General features: G+C 33.9%; 1 protein-coding gene across 1 annotated transcript in view; it reads left to right on the forward strand.

Annotated features, from left to right (window-relative positions):
- LOC110104484 (urease-like) overlaps positions 1 to 15,540 on the forward strand; it is a 44,102-nt gene extending 28,562 nt beyond the window's left edge. Inside the window, exons 4-7 of the mRNA XM_020833629.2 lie at positions 4,329 to 4,492; positions 4,749 to 5,127; positions 5,199 to 5,307; positions 15,274 to 15,540. Of these exons, the coding sequence (XP_020689288.1) occupies positions 4,329 to 4,492; positions 4,749 to 5,127; positions 5,199 to 5,307; positions 15,274 to 15,509 (888 nt within the window). The 3' untranslated portion in view covers positions 15,510 to 15,540. The remainder of the gene's footprint in view (positions 1 to 4,328; positions 4,493 to 4,748; positions 5,128 to 5,198; positions 5,308 to 15,273) is intronic.
- Positions 15,541 to 19,231: the final 3,691 nt, after the last annotated feature.

The raw sequence follows: 19,231 nt of genomic DNA on the forward strand, positions 1-19,231 counted from the left end.
GCCAGATCCCACCAAACACTGACCAAAATGTCGCTTCCCACACTGCTTACACAAAGGCTTTTCAAGCTGACTCTGTTTTTTCTTATCCTCCAACTTTGGCTTCTTATTTTTGAATCGATCATCCCTTTCGAATATCTTCCTTTTGCCTATTGGTTGTTGCTCCAGACTATGCTTAGAAAAATTAAGCTCATTTTCTATTCTCCTGGCTCTCTCCACTAAGACTGAGAATTCATTGATATCAAAAGGCGCCAATGCAAGTCGTAGCTGATCCCTCAGGCCTCTCAAAAATCTGTGACACTTCTCCTCCTGGGTGCTGACATAGTGTGGCGCATATCGGGACAAAGATGTAAACTCAGCTTCATATTGCATAACTGTCTTAGAACCCTGAGTCAGATTGAAGAATTTGTCTTGCAGAGCTAATCTGGCTGAAGGCGGAATGAACCAATCTCTGAAAACTTTCACAAAATCATCCCACTGTATGCTAGTAATAGGCATCTGTCCAAATTTTTCTCTATGCTGTGCTTGCCACCATCTTTCTGCTTCTCCTTCTAGCACAAATGTAGCCAATGATACCTTTCTATTTTCAGGACATAGCATACCATCTAAAATCTTTCCAATATTCAGCAACCAGTCATCAGCCACTGTTGGATCACTTGCGCCTTTAAATGCTGGCGGTTTAAAAGTTTGGAATAATTTTAAATGTCGATCCACTTCACTATCACCTTCAGATCTGGATCCACTACTAATAGAAGATTTTTCCATAGATATCATTTTATCTTCCACTTGTGAGGTCAAATGAACAATATCGTGAAGTTCCTTAGACTTATTTTCCTCAGTCCTTCCTGTTTCTGTATCAGGCCTAGATGGCTGACCAGTCATTCTTTTTGGCAACTCCTCAGACATAATTATCTGTATGCATAGAAATAATTCATGTAATATATGCTCATAGTAATAAATATAATCATTTTAAAAGTAGTAAAAAGGCCTATTATACAGGTTTGTTTATCCTGAACATGAATGCATTCATAGTTCTATTCACCCTTAATTCAACCTATAGCTCTGTATACAACAGATTCATTATCTCATCCTACTTTATTGTCTAAATCCAATCATGCTTCCATTTTATTTTGATTAGGCTCTTATACCAATTGCTGTCACACCCCAGTTTGACTTAATCTCTAACAAACAAATTTGAGTATAACAGAGAAGGAAAGAAATTTAATTAGGCTCTTCTAATATGTCAACCTATCAATTTCGAACATCATAATGGAAGTATATAATGTACTTTACTGAACATCAACAGAATTAAAACAAATACAGAGCTCTACTCAAACTTTTGAACTTTACTTACATATCAAAAAGTTTATACAGCTACTCTTCAGATCTCCTCTAAGATCTCTTTGTACACCAAAACATATTTACACCAAAATTAGACGGTCACTTCTTCCTCGCCTAGTGCCCTACGGGCTCCTTTCCCTTACCTGCAGTATAACCTCTACTAATGAGTAAGACTCAATGAAATACACCAACAACGTAAAAGAAATAATAATAACATTGTTAAACAATTTGGAAATTCATAACATAACTAGAATATGTTGAAATTCCATACTGATAGTAAGAAATGTGTAGCATTGCTTTCCCTTTTTGCTGTCTAATTAACAGCTTCAAACAAGTCATATGATATCTATAAGCTTGTGCACCCTTTTTAGTCTTTCAATTCAAGGTTGGGTCTAAATTTCCAATTTTTAGAATTAAAATTGCTCTCTTATTCTAGGTTGGGTCCAAATTCCCAACTTTTAGAAGGAGAGAGTATAGGCTTACCTCGTCAGGTCTTTCGCCCTTACTGATGCGGGCCTATCCCCCAACATATGACTTAATAGCATTTATACTCTCCTTCCTTTTAGGTACATTTTCATAATCATTTCAAACAATTATATAAATTGGAATCAACTACATGTAATTCACATATGAAGCAATTGAACTATTTGAAATACATGCTATCATGGGGAAAAGAAATGCTATTAAAAACAAGATAAATATCCATTTGCAACTGTTTAAACTTTTTTATTATTTCTATGTATTGTTGGGTACCTCACCTTACTTGGAATTGATTCTTCGAAAGTCTGCTTCCCTTTCCTTTTGTATACTATCTTCATATGCTACTTATTCACAACCACCCAAATTTTCCTTTTTTTCCGGCAAAACTCCTCCACCTTATTACAACAACTATAATAATTTAACCTTCCTTCTGAATTCTAAATTCTGAATTCAGCTAATATATTAACATTTATTATACCATCCTAGGTATTTTCAATCAGTGCATAGTCAAAAATTGGTGCAGTTGTGACAGGCCAAAACAACACTAAAGCATCAAGAATCCTGAAGTCCTTTCATTATGAATGACTACAAAAGACACAAAAGAAATCTGTAGCGAGTGAGCTGATTAGTGGTGTCAAAGGCTTTCCCTCAGTTTCTGGACTTACCTGCATCATATACCATTGTTCTCGCTCATCAAACAACTCAAGCTGCTCAATCCTGCACCCATTTCTGAGTATGAAAAATCCACGCTTCAAGCCAAAGCTCCCTCAAACTGATGCTCGTTCCCTTCAGCCCCTCATTCTCCTATGGCCAGCAACTCTAAACCAGCAACTGCTTCGTGGGAATAAAGGATTATGCATAGAATGACAGTTCTACTAAGACTCTTATTTTACTCCACTAACACCTCTCAAATTCCTCTCAGCCGTTGATTTTCCACTATCATATTCGGTCCATTGCATGTTAAGATAAGTGCTGTGAGTACAGGAATCGTAATGGATACAGAAATCATAATGATATAATGAAATGGTGGTTCATGTAGAAATAGAGTAATAAGTTTTTGTATTAGATGAAAACCAGATTTTTTTTTCTGTAATGAAAATAATAATAAGTTATTCTACTTATTTATATATATGAAATGTTAAAAAAAAAAAAAAAATTGTGCTTACATTGATTTGCAGCACTTCGGGTATTACAGGTTTCACCCAATCCCAATCCGCTTGCCTCCAAAACTCAAACCTCCCATCATTAATTTCCTTTCCCGACACAATCTCATTTGGAAAGCTTTGATTTCAATTATTCAATCAATTTTGAATTTTGAAATATTTCCTAAAATAGAACTTTATTTTAGGTAAGTTCCTCAAATCAAAGCCCAAATCAATTTTGAATTGAATGGGATTTAAATCCTTTCCCTTAATTTTGGGTCTTTAATTGAGCAAGCATTAAAACACCTTTCCCTAAACCCCAATCCACCTCACCAAGTCGCCGGCCTCTCTCCCTCTCTCTCTCTCTCTCTCCCCACATTAACTCCCCTCCTTTTAGATACCCCAATCAAATCTATCATTTAGAAATAATTTTCCTTTTCCTCCCTACTTGAAATTCAAAATTCAAACTCCCGTAATCCCTCTCAATCTAATCTGAATTTAAAACTTCAGTTTTTGGGAAATTAATCCCTTCTCTTTCTCTTTAGATCTCTTTCTCTTTCTCCTTCATCTTTGTTCTTTCACATTAGTTTCACTCCAACTACCCTCCCTATGTCAATTACTTGGTTCTTCTCGATCTAGAACCACCCCGTTGAAGATCGGAAGCCTACACCGTTGCTATTCGGAAGCCTACACTGTTGCTGTTCAGATTTCTGGATGTGGAAATCGCTGTCCAGAAGTTTCAAGCTGCTGTCCCCTAATTTCAACAAACTCCTATAGCTGTTCCGCTACCTGGAAAGTACTTGAATGTAGTTCAAAAACTCCAGTATTTTGCTATTAACCTTTCCTACATCTTGACGAAGGTATACTTTCTCCCAGATCTCATATCTTCTAAGTTATCTTTAATTGTGGCTTTGGTTGACTCCTAAAGATCGTATTAACTGTCTCCTCCAAGCCTAGTAATTTAGGAGTGAGTGAGGGATTCTTTGTAGCAAATAATCTCATTGTTAACGTAGGGATTTCTTGTTGTAAACCTTTCATGTATGCTATGTTTTGAATCATTTATTATTTTGTGATTCTAACTTCTAGTTGTGTGACTCGACCTAAGCTAGTCTCATATCTTTCTTGTTTTATTTCATCGTTTAATCACTACAAGTATTTTAGTTAATAAAGCTCTCTAAATTAAATTGTGCAAGATTCGTTTCTAACATCGCTTAGGCATTTAAGTCCTGCATCACTAACCCTCCACATAAAATGATTATTCAGATTATAAAATCATGTAAAACCTTGTCTAGTTCCTGAGATAGTACATGCATACGGAATAGTGTACTTTTAAGGATTTAGAATGATTACCTAACATCTAATATCTAGCCAGGTGATGCCAAGGTTGTTAATCTTGTCAGCATTGGTGGAAAGAAGGTTATCAGAGGTGGAAATGCAATTGCGGATGGTCAACTCGGTATTGTCCAGCTTGATATGGTCTTGGAAGATATTAAAGCACGGGGATTTGGAAATATAGATCAGCCTGATGCCAGGTTCATTTCAAAGTTTTGTTTCTTAAAATGCAAGTTTATCGGTTATGTTTTATGATTTATTTGCGCTAATAACTGTCAATAATCAAAGAAACGGAATGGTGATCCACTTTTAGCATTTATCCATCACCCTTGATATTATTTAAGATACTTTGTTTCTACTTGGACTCACTTAACCGTGGCATTCATTTTCCACTTGTGTAAGATTTTAAGATGTAAAAACTAAGTTTGTACTAGGTGCTCTAACGTTTTGTTACAGTGAAGGCGTCACTGGAGATAATTCTGTCTTCACCAGTGAAATATCACGTGAAAATTATGCAAACCTGTATGGACCAACTACTGGCGACAAGTTACGGCTTGGCGACACTGAGTTGTATGCAGAAATAGAAAGAGACTTTGCCGTTTATGGTGATGAATGTATATTTGGTGGTGGAAAAGTTCTACGTGATGGGATGGGACAAGCTTCAGGCTATCCATCTTCCTCCTGTCTAGATATGGTCATCACAAATGCTGTAATCATCGATTATACTGGAATATACAAAGCAGATATTGGCATCAAAGGAGGTATTATAGTTGATATTGGAAAGGCTGGGAACCCTGATATTATGGATGGTGTAAACTCAAGTATGATTGTCGGGGTACATCTCTTTTCAGCTGTTTAACATGTGCTTCCTTGTTGGATATTTATTAATTCCATAGATTTTTGCAGGTGAATACAGAAGTTATTGCTGCAGAGGGCATGATTATAACTGCGGGAGGTATAGATTGTCATATCCACTTCATATGTCCTCAGTTGGCTCTAGAGGCAATATCAAGTGGTTAGTTTTTTGTATTATTATTGAATGCTTATCAATTGTAAGCAGTGTAAATATATGCTATCTGACTATGCCTTTTCTCCCTTGTATTCTTATCAAAAGTTCTTAAATTGCTCGTACCTGCATATTAGGAAGCAGCTTTGGTAATTGGATGCACTCCATCAGTGTTCAGTATTTTTTCTGTTACTTGTATTTTATAGCCTTATTATTGTGTTATCATTATGCTATCGTAGTAACATACATTTAATTTCTCTGACTCAGTTTACATTGTGGAGCATCTTTGAGTTTATTTATTCAAAATAAACCATAAAATTTTCCGGTTTACTTCTTTAAATAGCTTTTTTATAACAATGCTTAAACTTTTGTCACAAGAAAGAGTTGTACAGGAATTCCTTTATATATATATATATATATATATATATATATCACTTTTTTTTTTAATTTTTTTTTAATTTATATATATCACATGAAAGCTAGCTGAGCTTGTTTTGCTAGATCTGCATCATATTGTTCATGGAAAAGTTGTGGCGAGAACATTAGGATCGTCCAAATTAGTGTTAATTTTTTAAGAAGACATTATGGGATATATGGTTAGGTTAGTTATGGTGTTGGATTTAAAATTCTGTTTATTTTTCAAACTATAATAATAAACTGAAGTAATTATGACTTGTTATGTGTTTTAGTAAAATTGAGAATTCAGAATGGCATGGAAATTACACTGCAAGTTGGGGAAATTTGAAGTCTAAAGCTGAAGCAATGATAGTGCAGACTCTGAAAATTCGTGCCCTGCCCTGGCCTCTTCGAGCCCTTTTTTGTCAACAATGAGAGTTTTATTGAAGTTTAGTTTATGGGGTAAATTTTCAGAAGACATTAGATTTTAAATAAGACATTACCCAAATATTTCACTCTCATTTTGAGAGGACTTTATGATCATTGTCGGCAGCCATTGTTTGCATCGTCTAATGGTATCTTGTAGACTTGAGGTGAATGTTTGCCTACATGTTTTGAGTCTATCTTTCTTACAAAGGGTTTTGTGCCCTATTAAGTATGTCCTATGATTCATTACTCAATGGTTTATAGCCATTGAGAAGCATACGGGCTGTGACCGTGTCTGTAATTTAGTGGTACCATTTGACTACAAACCATCTGTTAGAGGGCCCTGATCATATGATTGTTTACTTGTGGTACAATTTGACGGCAAAATAACCTATTAGAGTATACGTGCCACATATTTATTAGCGAGAGATGATTTGAGAATAAATCTTGGTGATACACCCTACATGACATTTGCTCTTTGTGAGCTGAAATTATACTCAAATTTATCTTTTTAAAAAATTGTTGTGGAGGGTGGATGAATTTTTGTTCTTAACAAAGAGGAAATATGAAGGCGGTAGGGCCGGCAGCTAGCATGATTATGGGTGATTGATATGAGGGGTTAAAAGTGGTTATATTTAGAATCTTAAAATATGAAAGTGGATTTAAATCAACTCCTAATTAAAATTCAAAATTGCATGATTTGAGGGACTTACCTAAAATAGTTTTCCTCGTTTAGAAAGTAAAATTCAAATTCAAATTCAATTGAATATGAATTTAAATAGTTTCCAAAATTAAGATTTGAATGCTTGATTTTGAATCTTGGAGTCAAGGAATGGATGATGGCTGGTGGCTTTGGGAAGGGGATTGGGCCGGCGGTTGGGTGTCTTTTGGCCTAGGGTTTGGGTGGAGTTTTCGGCCAACAGGAGAAAGAGAGATGGGGAAGTGGCGGTTAGGAAAATAAGGAGAATAATAAAAAAAGAAGACAAAGTTACGAGCCTTGGACTCTTACGAATCCTGACAGGTGATACGTTGCCCTTCTCCAAGGGACCTCAAGCCACGAGCCCAGTCCCATTCTGCGGTTGATGAAAACTCAGATTCTTTCCCATAGGAATCTCACTAACGTCCTCCCAAAAGAACACAAATGCAAAACAAAAATTTTATTATAATTTCATCATCCTAATACAAGAGAAGGGGCCTCTATATATAGGTCTCAAAAGAAACAACAACAACAACAACAACATCAAGCTTTTATCCCATTACGTGGGGTCAACTACATGGATCCTTTTTCTCCATTGTGTCCTGTTAAAAGTCAAAATATCGTTTAAATCTAATAAAGAAAGGTCATTCCTAATATTTTCTAGCCAAATCCTTTTAGGTCTACCCCTACCTTTCTTAACATAAGTCAAATTTAATACCTCTACTCTCCTAACCGAGTCATCGGAAGGCCGCCGTTTTATGTGACCAAACCATCTAAGGTGACTCTCTCTAATTTTATCTTCTCTGGAGCTACTCCAACCTTTTCACGTATATGCTCATTTCCTATCCTATCTCTAAGCGTAAAGCCACTCATCCACCTGAGCATCCTCATCTCTGTCACACTTAACTTAGTATTATGCTTCTCTTTTAATGGCCAGCATTCGACACCATAAAGCATTGCAGGCCTCACTACCATCTTATAGAATTTTCCCTTAAGTTTGAGGGGTACATTTCTATCACATAACAAGCCCGACGCATTCCTCCACTTCAACCATCCAACTTGAATTCTGCTGATAATATCCCTATCTATTTCACCATCACTTTGAACAATAGATCCAAGATATCTAAAACGTGTAATCTTATTAATGACTTGGTCGCCCAAAGTCATAATCCCCTCACTAGGTCTATTACTACTAAAATTACACTCCATATATTCTGTTTTAGATCGACTCAAGCGAAAACCTTTAGACTCTAAGGTTGACCTCTATAATTCAAGTTTACCTTCAACTCCCTCTCTAGTTTTATCAACAAGAAGAGTATCATCAGCAAAAAGCATACACCAAGGTACATCCTCTTGCAAATGTCTAGTGAGAACATCTATGACTAAAGCAAAAAGATATGGGCTTAAGGCTGATCCTTGATGATTTGAATAACCGAAATAGGTCTCAAAAGAAACTAAAAAACAAATTTGCCTCTTGGGTTTACATAAGACAAGACTCTTAAATAAAAAGGGTAAAAAAAGAAAAATTGCAAAATTAAATCAAAATACAATTAATGAACTAAAATAAAATGGAGTGATCTCGACTGTTGATCTTTGACTCTTCCTTTGAATATCATCCACCGTCGGATGTTCGCATCTTTCTCCCGGGATGGAAAAGAGCTCGACTTCGTCGTGTTCGCATTCTGGGCAACCAAGCTCTGATACCAAACTGATATAGAATGGAGGGGGTCGGCCAAAAGAGGGGAAAAAGGGAAGTCGTCCACATACATTGAATGTGTCCACATATGGTGAATGTGGTCACGCACGATGAATGTGGACTTAAGGAATTTCTAAACTTGAATTATTAAGATACAGATCGGGGAATTATGACAGCTCTTTAATTAAAATCAAATTTGGAGAAATAAGAAAAGCCTCCTACTATAATTCATACTATTTTAAGAAAGAATTTCAAATTTAAATAAATTTATATTTGAATTTAAAAACTTTCCAAACTTAAGATGTATTGAATAAGGAATGCCTTCAATAATCAATTTGAAAAGTGGAGGGAAAGAGGAAATAAGAAGGGGGGTAGGGCTGACGGCTAGCATGGTTATGGGTGATTGATATGAGGAGTTAAAGGTTGCTATATTTATAATCTTAAAATAGGAAAGTGGATTTAAATTAATTCCTATTTAAAATTCAAAATTGCATAATTTGAGGGACTTCCCTAAAATTGTTTTCCTCATTTAGGAAGTAAAATTTAAATTCAAATTCAATTCAATATGAATTTAAATAGTTCCCAAAATTAAAGGGAGCCACTTTAGGAAAGGATTTGAATGCTAGATTTTGAATCTTGGAGCCAAGGGATGGATGATGGCTGACGGCTTTGGGAAGGGGATTGGGCCAGCGGTTGAGTGTCTTTTGGCCAAGGGTTTGGGTGGAGTTTTCGGCCAACACGAGAAAGAGAGATGGGGAAGTGGTGCTTAGAAAAATAAGGAGAATAATAAAAAAAAGAGAAAATCGCGAGCCTTGGACTCTTTCGAAGCCTGACGGGTGATACATTGTCTTTCTCCAAGGGACTTCAAGCCACGTGCCCGAACCCATTCTGTGGCTAGTGAAAACTCCAATTCCTTCCCATAGGAATCTCACTAACGTCCTCCCAAGAGAACACAAGTGCAGAACACAAATTTTATCATAATTCCATTATCTTAATACAAGAGAAGGGATCTTTATATATAGGCTTCAAAAGAAACTAAAAGACAAATTTGCCCATTGGGCTTACATAAGAAAATACTCTTAAATAAAAAGGGTAAAAAATAAAAAATTGCAAAATTAAATCAAAATACAACGGAGTGATCTCGGCCGTTGATCTCGACCATCGGATGTTCCCATCAATGTTAAATTTGAATGGACTACAAAATATGCGAAGAGCTTTCAAATGTTGAAGATGCTTCTGACTCTAGCACTAGTGTTGGTAATTTCATCAGGAATAGAAAAAATGTGAATTTAGGCTTAGAAGTATTACCTTTTTGGGACATTATCAATGGTGAAGAAATTTCAGTAGACCCATAGAAGATGGAAGCAATCTTGGAATGTCACACGCCAAAGAATATTAAAGATTAGTAGCTTTTTGGGATTAGCTGGATATTACAGGAGGTTTGTTAAAAGGTTCTCACTAATTGATATGCCCTTGTTTAAAATGATGAGAATGGATGTTAAATTTGAATGGACTACAAAATATGAGAAGAGCTTTCAAGTATTGAAAGATGCATTTGACTCTAGCACTATTGTTGAAAATTTTAGATTTACATCAATGCCTTTTTGAAAGGTTTAGGATGTGTTTTAATGCAAGACAAAAAGGTAATTGCATATGCATCATGATAGATAAAACCACGTGAAAGAAATTATCCTACTCATGATTTAGAGCTGACAACAATTCCATTTGTTTAGAAAATTTGGAGGCATTACTTTTATGAAGTAAAATGTAAAATTTTTACTGATCATCAGAGCTTAAAATATATATTTTCACAAGAAGCATTAAATTTGAGACAGTGAAGGTGGTTGGAGCTAATCAAGGATTATGATGTGGATATTCAATATTATCCTAGAAAAGTTAACATCGTGGCCGACGCTTTGAGTTGGAAATCCACTGGAATTATATTTTAATGATTACTCAGTATGTTCAGTTGATCAAGGAGATTGAGCATTTGCAATTGGAGATTAGAGACTATAAAAATATGAAATACTTACATCATATGACAATAAAATCAACTTCAATAGATCAAATTAAAGAATTAAAGAAGCTCAAATGATTAATAAAATGTCCAAAATTAATGAAGCAGCCTTAGTTAGGGAAAATATTAGATTTTTTTTATGCTGATTAAATCATTAACACTGGTTATAAAATATTAGAATTGATCTTTCTTTACTAGATTTAAACGAGAAATTGACTTTTAACAGGACAATGGAGAAAAAGGATTCATGTAGTCGACCCCACATAGTGGGACAAAGGCATGTTGTTGCTGTTGCTGATTAAATCATTAAGCATAAATATTGGCTGTAAGTACCCGGTGAACCAGATTTAAGAAAATAAATTTTGCAGGAAACTCATCACTTTGGCTACACAATTCACTTAGGTAGTACTAAAATGTTTAAAGATTTGAAATTAATTTTCTGGTCGCCAGGTATAAAGAAACATGTTGTTGAATGTGTCTTGGTGTGAAGCATATCAAATTGTGAAAGCTGAACATCAACGACTTAGTAGACTATTGCAATCACTATCTATCATTGCATGGAAGTGGGAAGATATTGCAATGAATTTTGTTTTGGAATTTCCTAAATTTAGACAAGGTCTTGACGTTATTTGGGTGATTATTGTCAGACTGATTAGCTCTCTTTTTACCTATCAAGCAAACTAATTCAGTAGATAAATTGACATGCCTGTATGTGAAAAAAATTGATAGATTGCACGGTATTCCGAAAGTTATTATTTCGGATAAAGATGGTCGATTCACTTCTTGGTTTTGGAAAAGTATTCAAGAAAGCTGAGGACAAACCTATCCTTTAGTACTTCTTTCCATCCTTTAGACTGATTGTCAATCTTAAAAAACAATTCAACTATTGGAACACTTGTTAAGATTATGTATTTTAGATCTTGGGTGTAGTTGGGAGGACTACATACCATTGATAAAATTTACTTACAGCAATATCTATCAATCAAATATAAAAATGACACAATCTGAAGCACTTTATAGTAGAAAGTGCAGAGCTCCTTTAAATTGGATTGAAGTAGGAGAAAGATAGTTTATGGCCCCAGAGCTAGTTGATGAAGCAATAGAGAAAAACCAGATTAATTAGAGATAGATTAAAAGCTGCATATGATCATCAACAAAATATTATGACCTTAAGCACAGAATGGCAAACTTTGAAGTTGGTGACTTTGTATTTTTTAAGGTTAAATCTATAAAAGGTACAACCAGATTTGGGCAATGAGGCAAATTGAGTCCTAGGTATATAAGACTTTTTGAAGTTATTGAGAAGATTGGTAAGTTTTCTTGCAATCTCTCTCTTTCAGTTAACATTTCAGATATTCATAATATTTTTCATGTGTCACTATTAGGGAAATGGTTACAGATGCACATCAGAAAATTTCACTTGATAAATTTGACCTACAGAAGAATCTTACTTTCACTGAGGAACCATAAAGAATATTAGATTTTGATATTAAATAGCTCACTATGTTGCACCGATACGGATACGATGACACGGATACGACATGATACAGATACGAGACACGTCAATTCTTAAAAATACACGATACAGGTATGGCGCGGATACGACATTATAATGTATAAATCATACATAAAAATTAAGAAAACAATCAAAGCATAATATTTGAAATTATAAAAAAAATCAAAGTAACATCATTTGTAGTCTTGTAGTTTATAATATCAAAATAAAAGTAAGCGTTTAATGTCTAGTACAACAATAAAAGCATAAACATTAATTATATAGCAAATGACGTTTCAACTATTCAATAGAAGGAATGATATGATTAGGTTCTACAGTGGTTTGTCTTTGAATTTTTATATCATCTTCAATAAATATCATAGCTTCTAATTTAGGCTCATCAAGTGAAAGATTAGCAATTTCTAATATTCTCATATCATCAAGAGACTCAAATCCATCTCAGAAATGAGAGAACCTCACTCGCAACTGCGGAAGTAAATACGACGGGTCTTTTTTTTATTTTTTTTTGTTTTTCAACGGACACGCGTATCGGATATGCATGTCCTTTTGAAATTAAATAGTATTTTAATTGGATACGGTAAAGCTGTATTTGACTGTATCAGTGCCATATCGGAGGCGTATCCATGTATCGTTGTATCAGATATAACACGCCTTCATAAATAGGTGTATCGGTGCAACATAGATAGCTTATAAACCGTTAAATCCCTTATGCTAAAGTAAAATAAAAATGTAGACCAGAAAAAGAGGTAACCTGGGAGAAGGAAGAAGAAATTAGACTAAAGTTTCCTCATTTGTTTGATGACCACTAAGACAATGAATATCTAAGACAAAGTTTCAATGAGGGGAGAATTATAATGCCTAAAATTTTGTCGAAAAGTAAGCGTAATTTGCCCCAAAATTTTACCATAATTTCTCACAGATACAAAAATGTCGAATATATTTATTTCAAATTTTATTTTTAATTATGAGCATTTTGATTTCTGAAGCAATAACCAAAAAGGATATCTACAGGTATGATTCATTAAATGGATTTACTGTATTATTTAATTAAATTTATTTTAAAGTATTAAAAATTAATTAATTGATTACTGTAGCATAATTTTTTATTTAAAAGTTAATCAATTAAAATTTTTTGTAGCATATAACTATTTATTTAAATGCAAAATTATGGATTTCACTTACATAAGCATACAAGGGCCAGATGGTTGTGAGTGAGATCATGTGGCTGGGGCGTGTTAGAGGTGTAATATTATATTTTATTAGTGGAGATAATGGAGTTGCATTAGTAATAATGAAGGCATTTGCTTCCCATTCTATTTCCTCACCCACCAATCACTTGTTCTTTATTCGTTGGAGTTCGAATAGCAGTCTGCGAGCAGAGGGAGCTACGGGCTGCTGTGGTTGATTTTAGAAAATTGGGTAAGGTTGGAGATCATATAAGAAATATAAGGGATGGGAGGAAGAGGAAATAGAGGTAAGGGAAGTGTTGAATGTGGAGAAACTTATTTGAGGTAAATTTTACCTTCCTTTCTGATTGAATTGCTAACTTGATTTCATTAACATTAAGTTAAGCTAGAATGTTTTATAAATGAAAAACATATATTCTTTAGATTGTATATAAGAGGAAAGAGTCCTGGATATTTTAGGTGAACAAATTTACTTGACTAACCTAGGAAACAATGTGAGATACCCAAGCTATGGTATAGGAAATAGTAACATTTTTATATAATTGTTATAGTTTTTTTTATATAATTATGATAACATTATTTTTAGTTTCATTATGTATTTATTTACTGGTTCATTAGCTAAGTTATGGGATATTCATGTGTATATTTTGAAAAAAAAAGTGAAGCTTATTGAAATGGAAAATGAAAAGGCTAATGAGATAAGTCATATATGAGGGATAGACCGGCACAAGTAAATGCGAAAGACTTGACAAGGTAAGCCTTTTAGACTGTACATAAGGTATATGATTCTCTCGATTCTAAAAGTTGAAAAGTCGGATTTAACCTTGAATGAGAGAGCTGTAAGTGTGCGAAAGACTATTCATCATATGACTTAGTTTTGGAAAGTAGACATGACAAAAATGTGAAAAGTTAAAGAATACATACAATGATTAGCATCGTTATGCATTGATTTCTTATATAGCTTATGATTCTTATAAAATTTTATATATTATTTACAATTCACTATAAATTGTATGTTTTTTATTTCTTATATTATGGTTGTGTATTTCATTGAGCTTTAGTTCATTAGTAGTAGTTGTACTGCAGGAAAAGGAAATGTGCTCATGGGGCTCTAGGCAGAAAGTTGACTGCATTTTTCTGTACATACATTTTGGTTGTGTATAGAAGCTAGAGTTCGAAGTTGTATAGTAAGACTTTTGGGTATGTAACTTTATTTGAAAGTTTAGTAAGGCTTTGTATTTATTTAATATGTTTTGAATATATGCTTCTAATTATGAAATATTTAAATAGATTCCTAAGAATGAAAAAATGTATTGTGGTGGGATAGTCTAAATAGATTATTTTTTACTCACTCGATCTCGATAGAAGTAATTCAGGGTGGGTGGAGCTATATCTCAAAGTGCATGGTGGCGGAGGTGATGAAGACAAGTCGATGATGCGAGGTGGCGCACGAGTTTTCTCCTTTTTTGCTTTTTTTCTTTCTTTCTTTGGGCTTTCTTTATTTGTAGAGAGATAGAGTGGGGGAAAGAGAGAGAGAGGGGTCTTCCTCTCTTTGTAGGGACAAAAAGAGTAGAGTAAAGAAAGAAAGAGGGTAAGAGTGTGGGAGAGGGAGGATGAAAGGTCTAGAGAGAGAAAATGAGCTCTCTGTTTGTTTAGAGCGAGAAACATTTTTCTCTCTCTAGATCAAGAATGAGAAAGTGAAGGGATGTTAGGGTTTTTGTTGTAGGGAAGTGATTTTGAGAGAGTATCATCTCTTTATCAGATTTTAGTGAGAGAAAGAATAGATAGTTAGATATCTAAATACACAAGGAATTTTGTTGTACGGATGCTTGCCCCCTATGTTTTTTGTTATAAAAATGCTGAGTTACGCAAACTATCTGCTTTAAAGCTTTCATAAGTGAGGTTCTTTTGGTTTATTATGGAATATTTGGATTAATGCAGAATTAAAATTGTAATTTTGATTTTTATGGTATGAATTGCTCGTTATAGCTTCTGGATCTAAATCTGAACTTGATGGATAATCTAATTATAATAATGCAGGTATCACGACATTGGTGGGAGGTGGGACAGGGCCTGCTTATGGTACTCGTGCAACCACCTGTACACCTGCGCCATTCCACATGCAAATGATGCTACAGTCAACTGATGATTTGCCAATAAATATTGGTTTCACTGGCAAGGTTTGTGGATCAAGTATGAATGATTATTATGTTCCTACTAATTTATATTTTGCTTCATTTCTATGTTTTAGTGGACTTTTTCTGAACCCCATTTGAGCATGGGTGAGTTAGGCCGAGTCTAGAAGATTTGTTTCTAGAAGATTTGTTTGTTCCTGATAAGTTTGGTTGAACATCTGCTGTCTTATTGTTATTATTTTTTATTTGGTTGTGGTTAAAAGAAGAAGTTTTAAACATTTGAGGATATTGCCAGCTGCTATGAGGAAAATGTCAGTTTAATGAAAGCAAGAAGGAAAAAAAGTTTTCTCAATGCTATGGATGAGATGATGATGATGAAAGATCTTGCCTAGGCTTGTTGAACTGGTTATTAATAATTGCTTATCACTAATGTAAAGTGACTGGTAGCTTAGACTGGCTTCATTGTGTTACATCTCTATCCCAAATGAATGGGATAAGAATTAAGTCAACAACCTAAGCAGAAGTAAGCTTGCTAATTCACCGTGGCATGAAGCATGATTTTCTCGTGAAGTGCTATTTCTTTGGTTAGGTATTCGAGGATATTAATGAGCTTTTATTTAGTGATAGATAGCAATAGGTCCATTTCCAAGTCATTTAGGCTTTGCGGTTGGTTGCACAAGTTTGTTATGCGAAATATTATACCTTTTATGTTTTATTTTTACTGGATTTAATTATTTATTTTTTATTTAGATAATCAACATTTTTTCTCTTAATGTATGCGTAGGCATTTTTGCAGAAACTCTAAATATTGATATTTATAATTATGGTGGCATAAGTGGGATAGCATAAGGGCTGACGCTAATTACGGTAGAGATTTTCTTTGTAAGGATTATACTTGACATAGGGTAAGCAATGCAACAATGAAAATTAATAGAAAATTGGAAGAATAAACTACATATTTGAAAATTCTATATTTTAATCATACATAACATAGAGAATAATATATCATCTTAAAACACAAAAATGATATTCTACAATGAATTCCAAAATAAAAATAAAATTAAAAAAAATATCAATATTCCCATAGACTTTCTCCTGTCTCATGCAATATAAGATTTATTATTTTGGGTATACGTATTTCTTAATGATATTCCAAGAGAGGCAATCACTTAAGAACGTTCTAGATTAAAATAGTCATAAATGTTTTTATGATTTAAAAGCTTAGACAAGGATACATTTTTAAAATTTCAAATGAGATTAGTTCAAAATCGAGTGGTTCTTTCCAAGAGCAAGAGGAAGAATGATGAGTACTGTATTTTGAGAAGCTCCGAAGTAATCCAAACTATCTTAATTTAAGTTTTAAAGTTTAAAATTTTTATTCATTTCATCAAAAAATTAGGGCTTATCTTTTTATCAATACAAGGTTGAGAAAAAAAATTCAAGAGGTGAGGGTTTATGATGTAGCAAATTAGCTTCATATTTTAAAATTAAAATTGACAACATAAAGTAGTAAGTCAATTCTAAGTCTAAAGAAAAGCAAGTAGATAAACAAATTTCACCCCGCCGAGGATTAAAGAAAGTTCAACTCTACTGGACTTATAATTTTGCTTGGAGAGAACTGTCGGTAAATTCACATAATTGTTTCAAAACTATGAAGTCAAACTCTCTATGCGATGCAATATAGGTTAGGCTATTGTTATTTTTAGGAATTAGGACTTACAAGTTTGCTAGTGAAGCTAAGTAGCCCAAACATAAATGATGATGTGCAATGTTTATAGCTAATTTAATAATTTATCTTATTATTTAGTTTTATGCTTAAGGGGCTTTCTATTTTGTTTGTTTTGATTTGTACATGTTATTTATATTTTTTTAGTTAATTCTTTCATCTCGTAGCAAAAGTTCTAATCATAGAAAAATCTAACGTCAAAAGAAAATCAGGTTTTTCTAAAATCAAGTATATGTTTTATGTATCAAACCTATTTTGGTTTTTGTATGTAACTCAAGGTGTTAATGTTTATGAATTAGTTTTCTAATTTCTGTCAAGGTTTGAATTTTGGTCGGTTCTTTACCCAATTTGATTTCAAATTAGAATTTTAATCAAAATCAAAATCTTATAATTAGGAGGACTTTTAATTTTTATTTTGGCTTGAGTTTTGCGTTTAATTATTTAGGACATTCTAATACAATGAAATATATAATAATATAAAAATAAAAATATCAAAAACATAATGCTTGGGAAAGAAAAACAAGTTATTTTATAAACTCTAAGGTTGGTGTTCTATCTAATATATAGTCTGTACTAGGTCATGAGGGTATCTCTTAATTATTTATTTGTTTATTTCAATTTTAATCTTAAATTTATTCAATTTTTTTGGGGATGATTTATGTTTAAGTTCTTAATACTTTAATATTTTATTTGAATTTCAAGTCCCTTTTTTTAAAGTCTTTTAAGCTAATGATGCACCGACATTCCGCTTAAAGAGGGTATGCAGTGTCGGACATAGACACGCATCCGACACTGCATGGACACGTGTCTAACACGACATTGGAGTTTCGCAATTTAAAAAATTAAAATTAAAACCGGACACGCGTGTCCGGTTATTAAATTATAAAATCGTCCGATTCGTTCTATTTAGCCTTTTCCGCGAACGAGAAGCCCATTTTTCTGATCCACGAAAGAAATCTTCTAGGGCGGACTGGGCGAGCTCGCAGCCGATGCCAAACGGAGCCCGTTGCCTTCGAATCCCGTTCCTTTGTCATTTCTGCTCGAGCCGAGGCCAAGCTAAGCTCGTCTTTCCCATTCCTTCATTCCTGCATGATTTTTGCGGTCAGCCAAAGCAAAGTTCACAATCAATGCCAAATAGAGCACCTTCTGCGCGTAAGAGATCCAAGACGTGTAAGTGGATTTCGCCATTTCTTCTCTTCATTGTTTAAAAAGCTAATGTATATTCTCGGTACTGTCACGACCTGGCTCGGTTAGCTCGTAAGTTCGAGGTGGGAACGAAAGTCGGGCAGTCGGAATTAATGAAAACTTTCATATTACTCAATTAAAATATCTCCAAACATGTACCAAACATAATGGAAGAGCCACTAACGAGTTTAAAAAAAAAAACTTTTCATTTCTTTTATTCAAACACCAATGTAAGAATTCAACATTAAGTTTACAAAAATCAAAAGGGTGTACAAAAATCATTTTCTTACATATCATCTCTAAACCTTCTATACAAAACATCAAAATAATAAAACAAGACCTGCCGCCCGTCGTCTCCCTACGACGGTATGTAAGGGGAGGTCTATCCGCCATATATCCTTTACTAGATCCTCCTGAACAGTATCCCACAACATGGGTGAGTCACAACTCAATAGGTGCAAATGGAATTCAATTAAATTTAGAGTCAAAAGAAGAAGACTATATCATGCTTAGGTATTTTAACAAAGGAATCATCAACATATAGCAACTTTTGTTTTAAGGAGATGCATACCTTTACCTCAACCTTCAAGTGCTTTTTTCCTTTCATAACATTTTCATTCTTTTCCTTTTAAAACATTATGCCTTAAATGATAGTCTCAAATGCATATAACATGAATATGAAATGTTTATAATAGCTTAATATGTAAATATAACACTCGTCTCGGAAGTATCACTTGTATTGATCAGGTACATAAAATTGGCAATTCCTTTACCATTGGTTCATAAGAACCATTCTTTACCATGGCTCATAAGAGCCTCCTTTACCATTGCTCAAAGGAACATCCTTTACCATGTGATACTTCCGCGTGAACATGCACATATACTTAATACTTTCATATTCATAAGAGATGCTTTATGTAAACTATTCATAAACTAATCAAGTGTATGATTC

This window comes from Dendrobium catenatum, unplaced genomic scaffold (assembly GCF_001605985.2).
Source record: "Dendrobium catenatum unplaced genomic scaffold, ASM160598v2 fragScaff_scaffold_1380, whole genome shotgun sequence".
In the NCBI taxonomy this organism is placed as follows: domain Eukaryota; kingdom Viridiplantae; phylum Streptophyta; class Magnoliopsida; order Asparagales; family Orchidaceae; genus Dendrobium; species Dendrobium catenatum.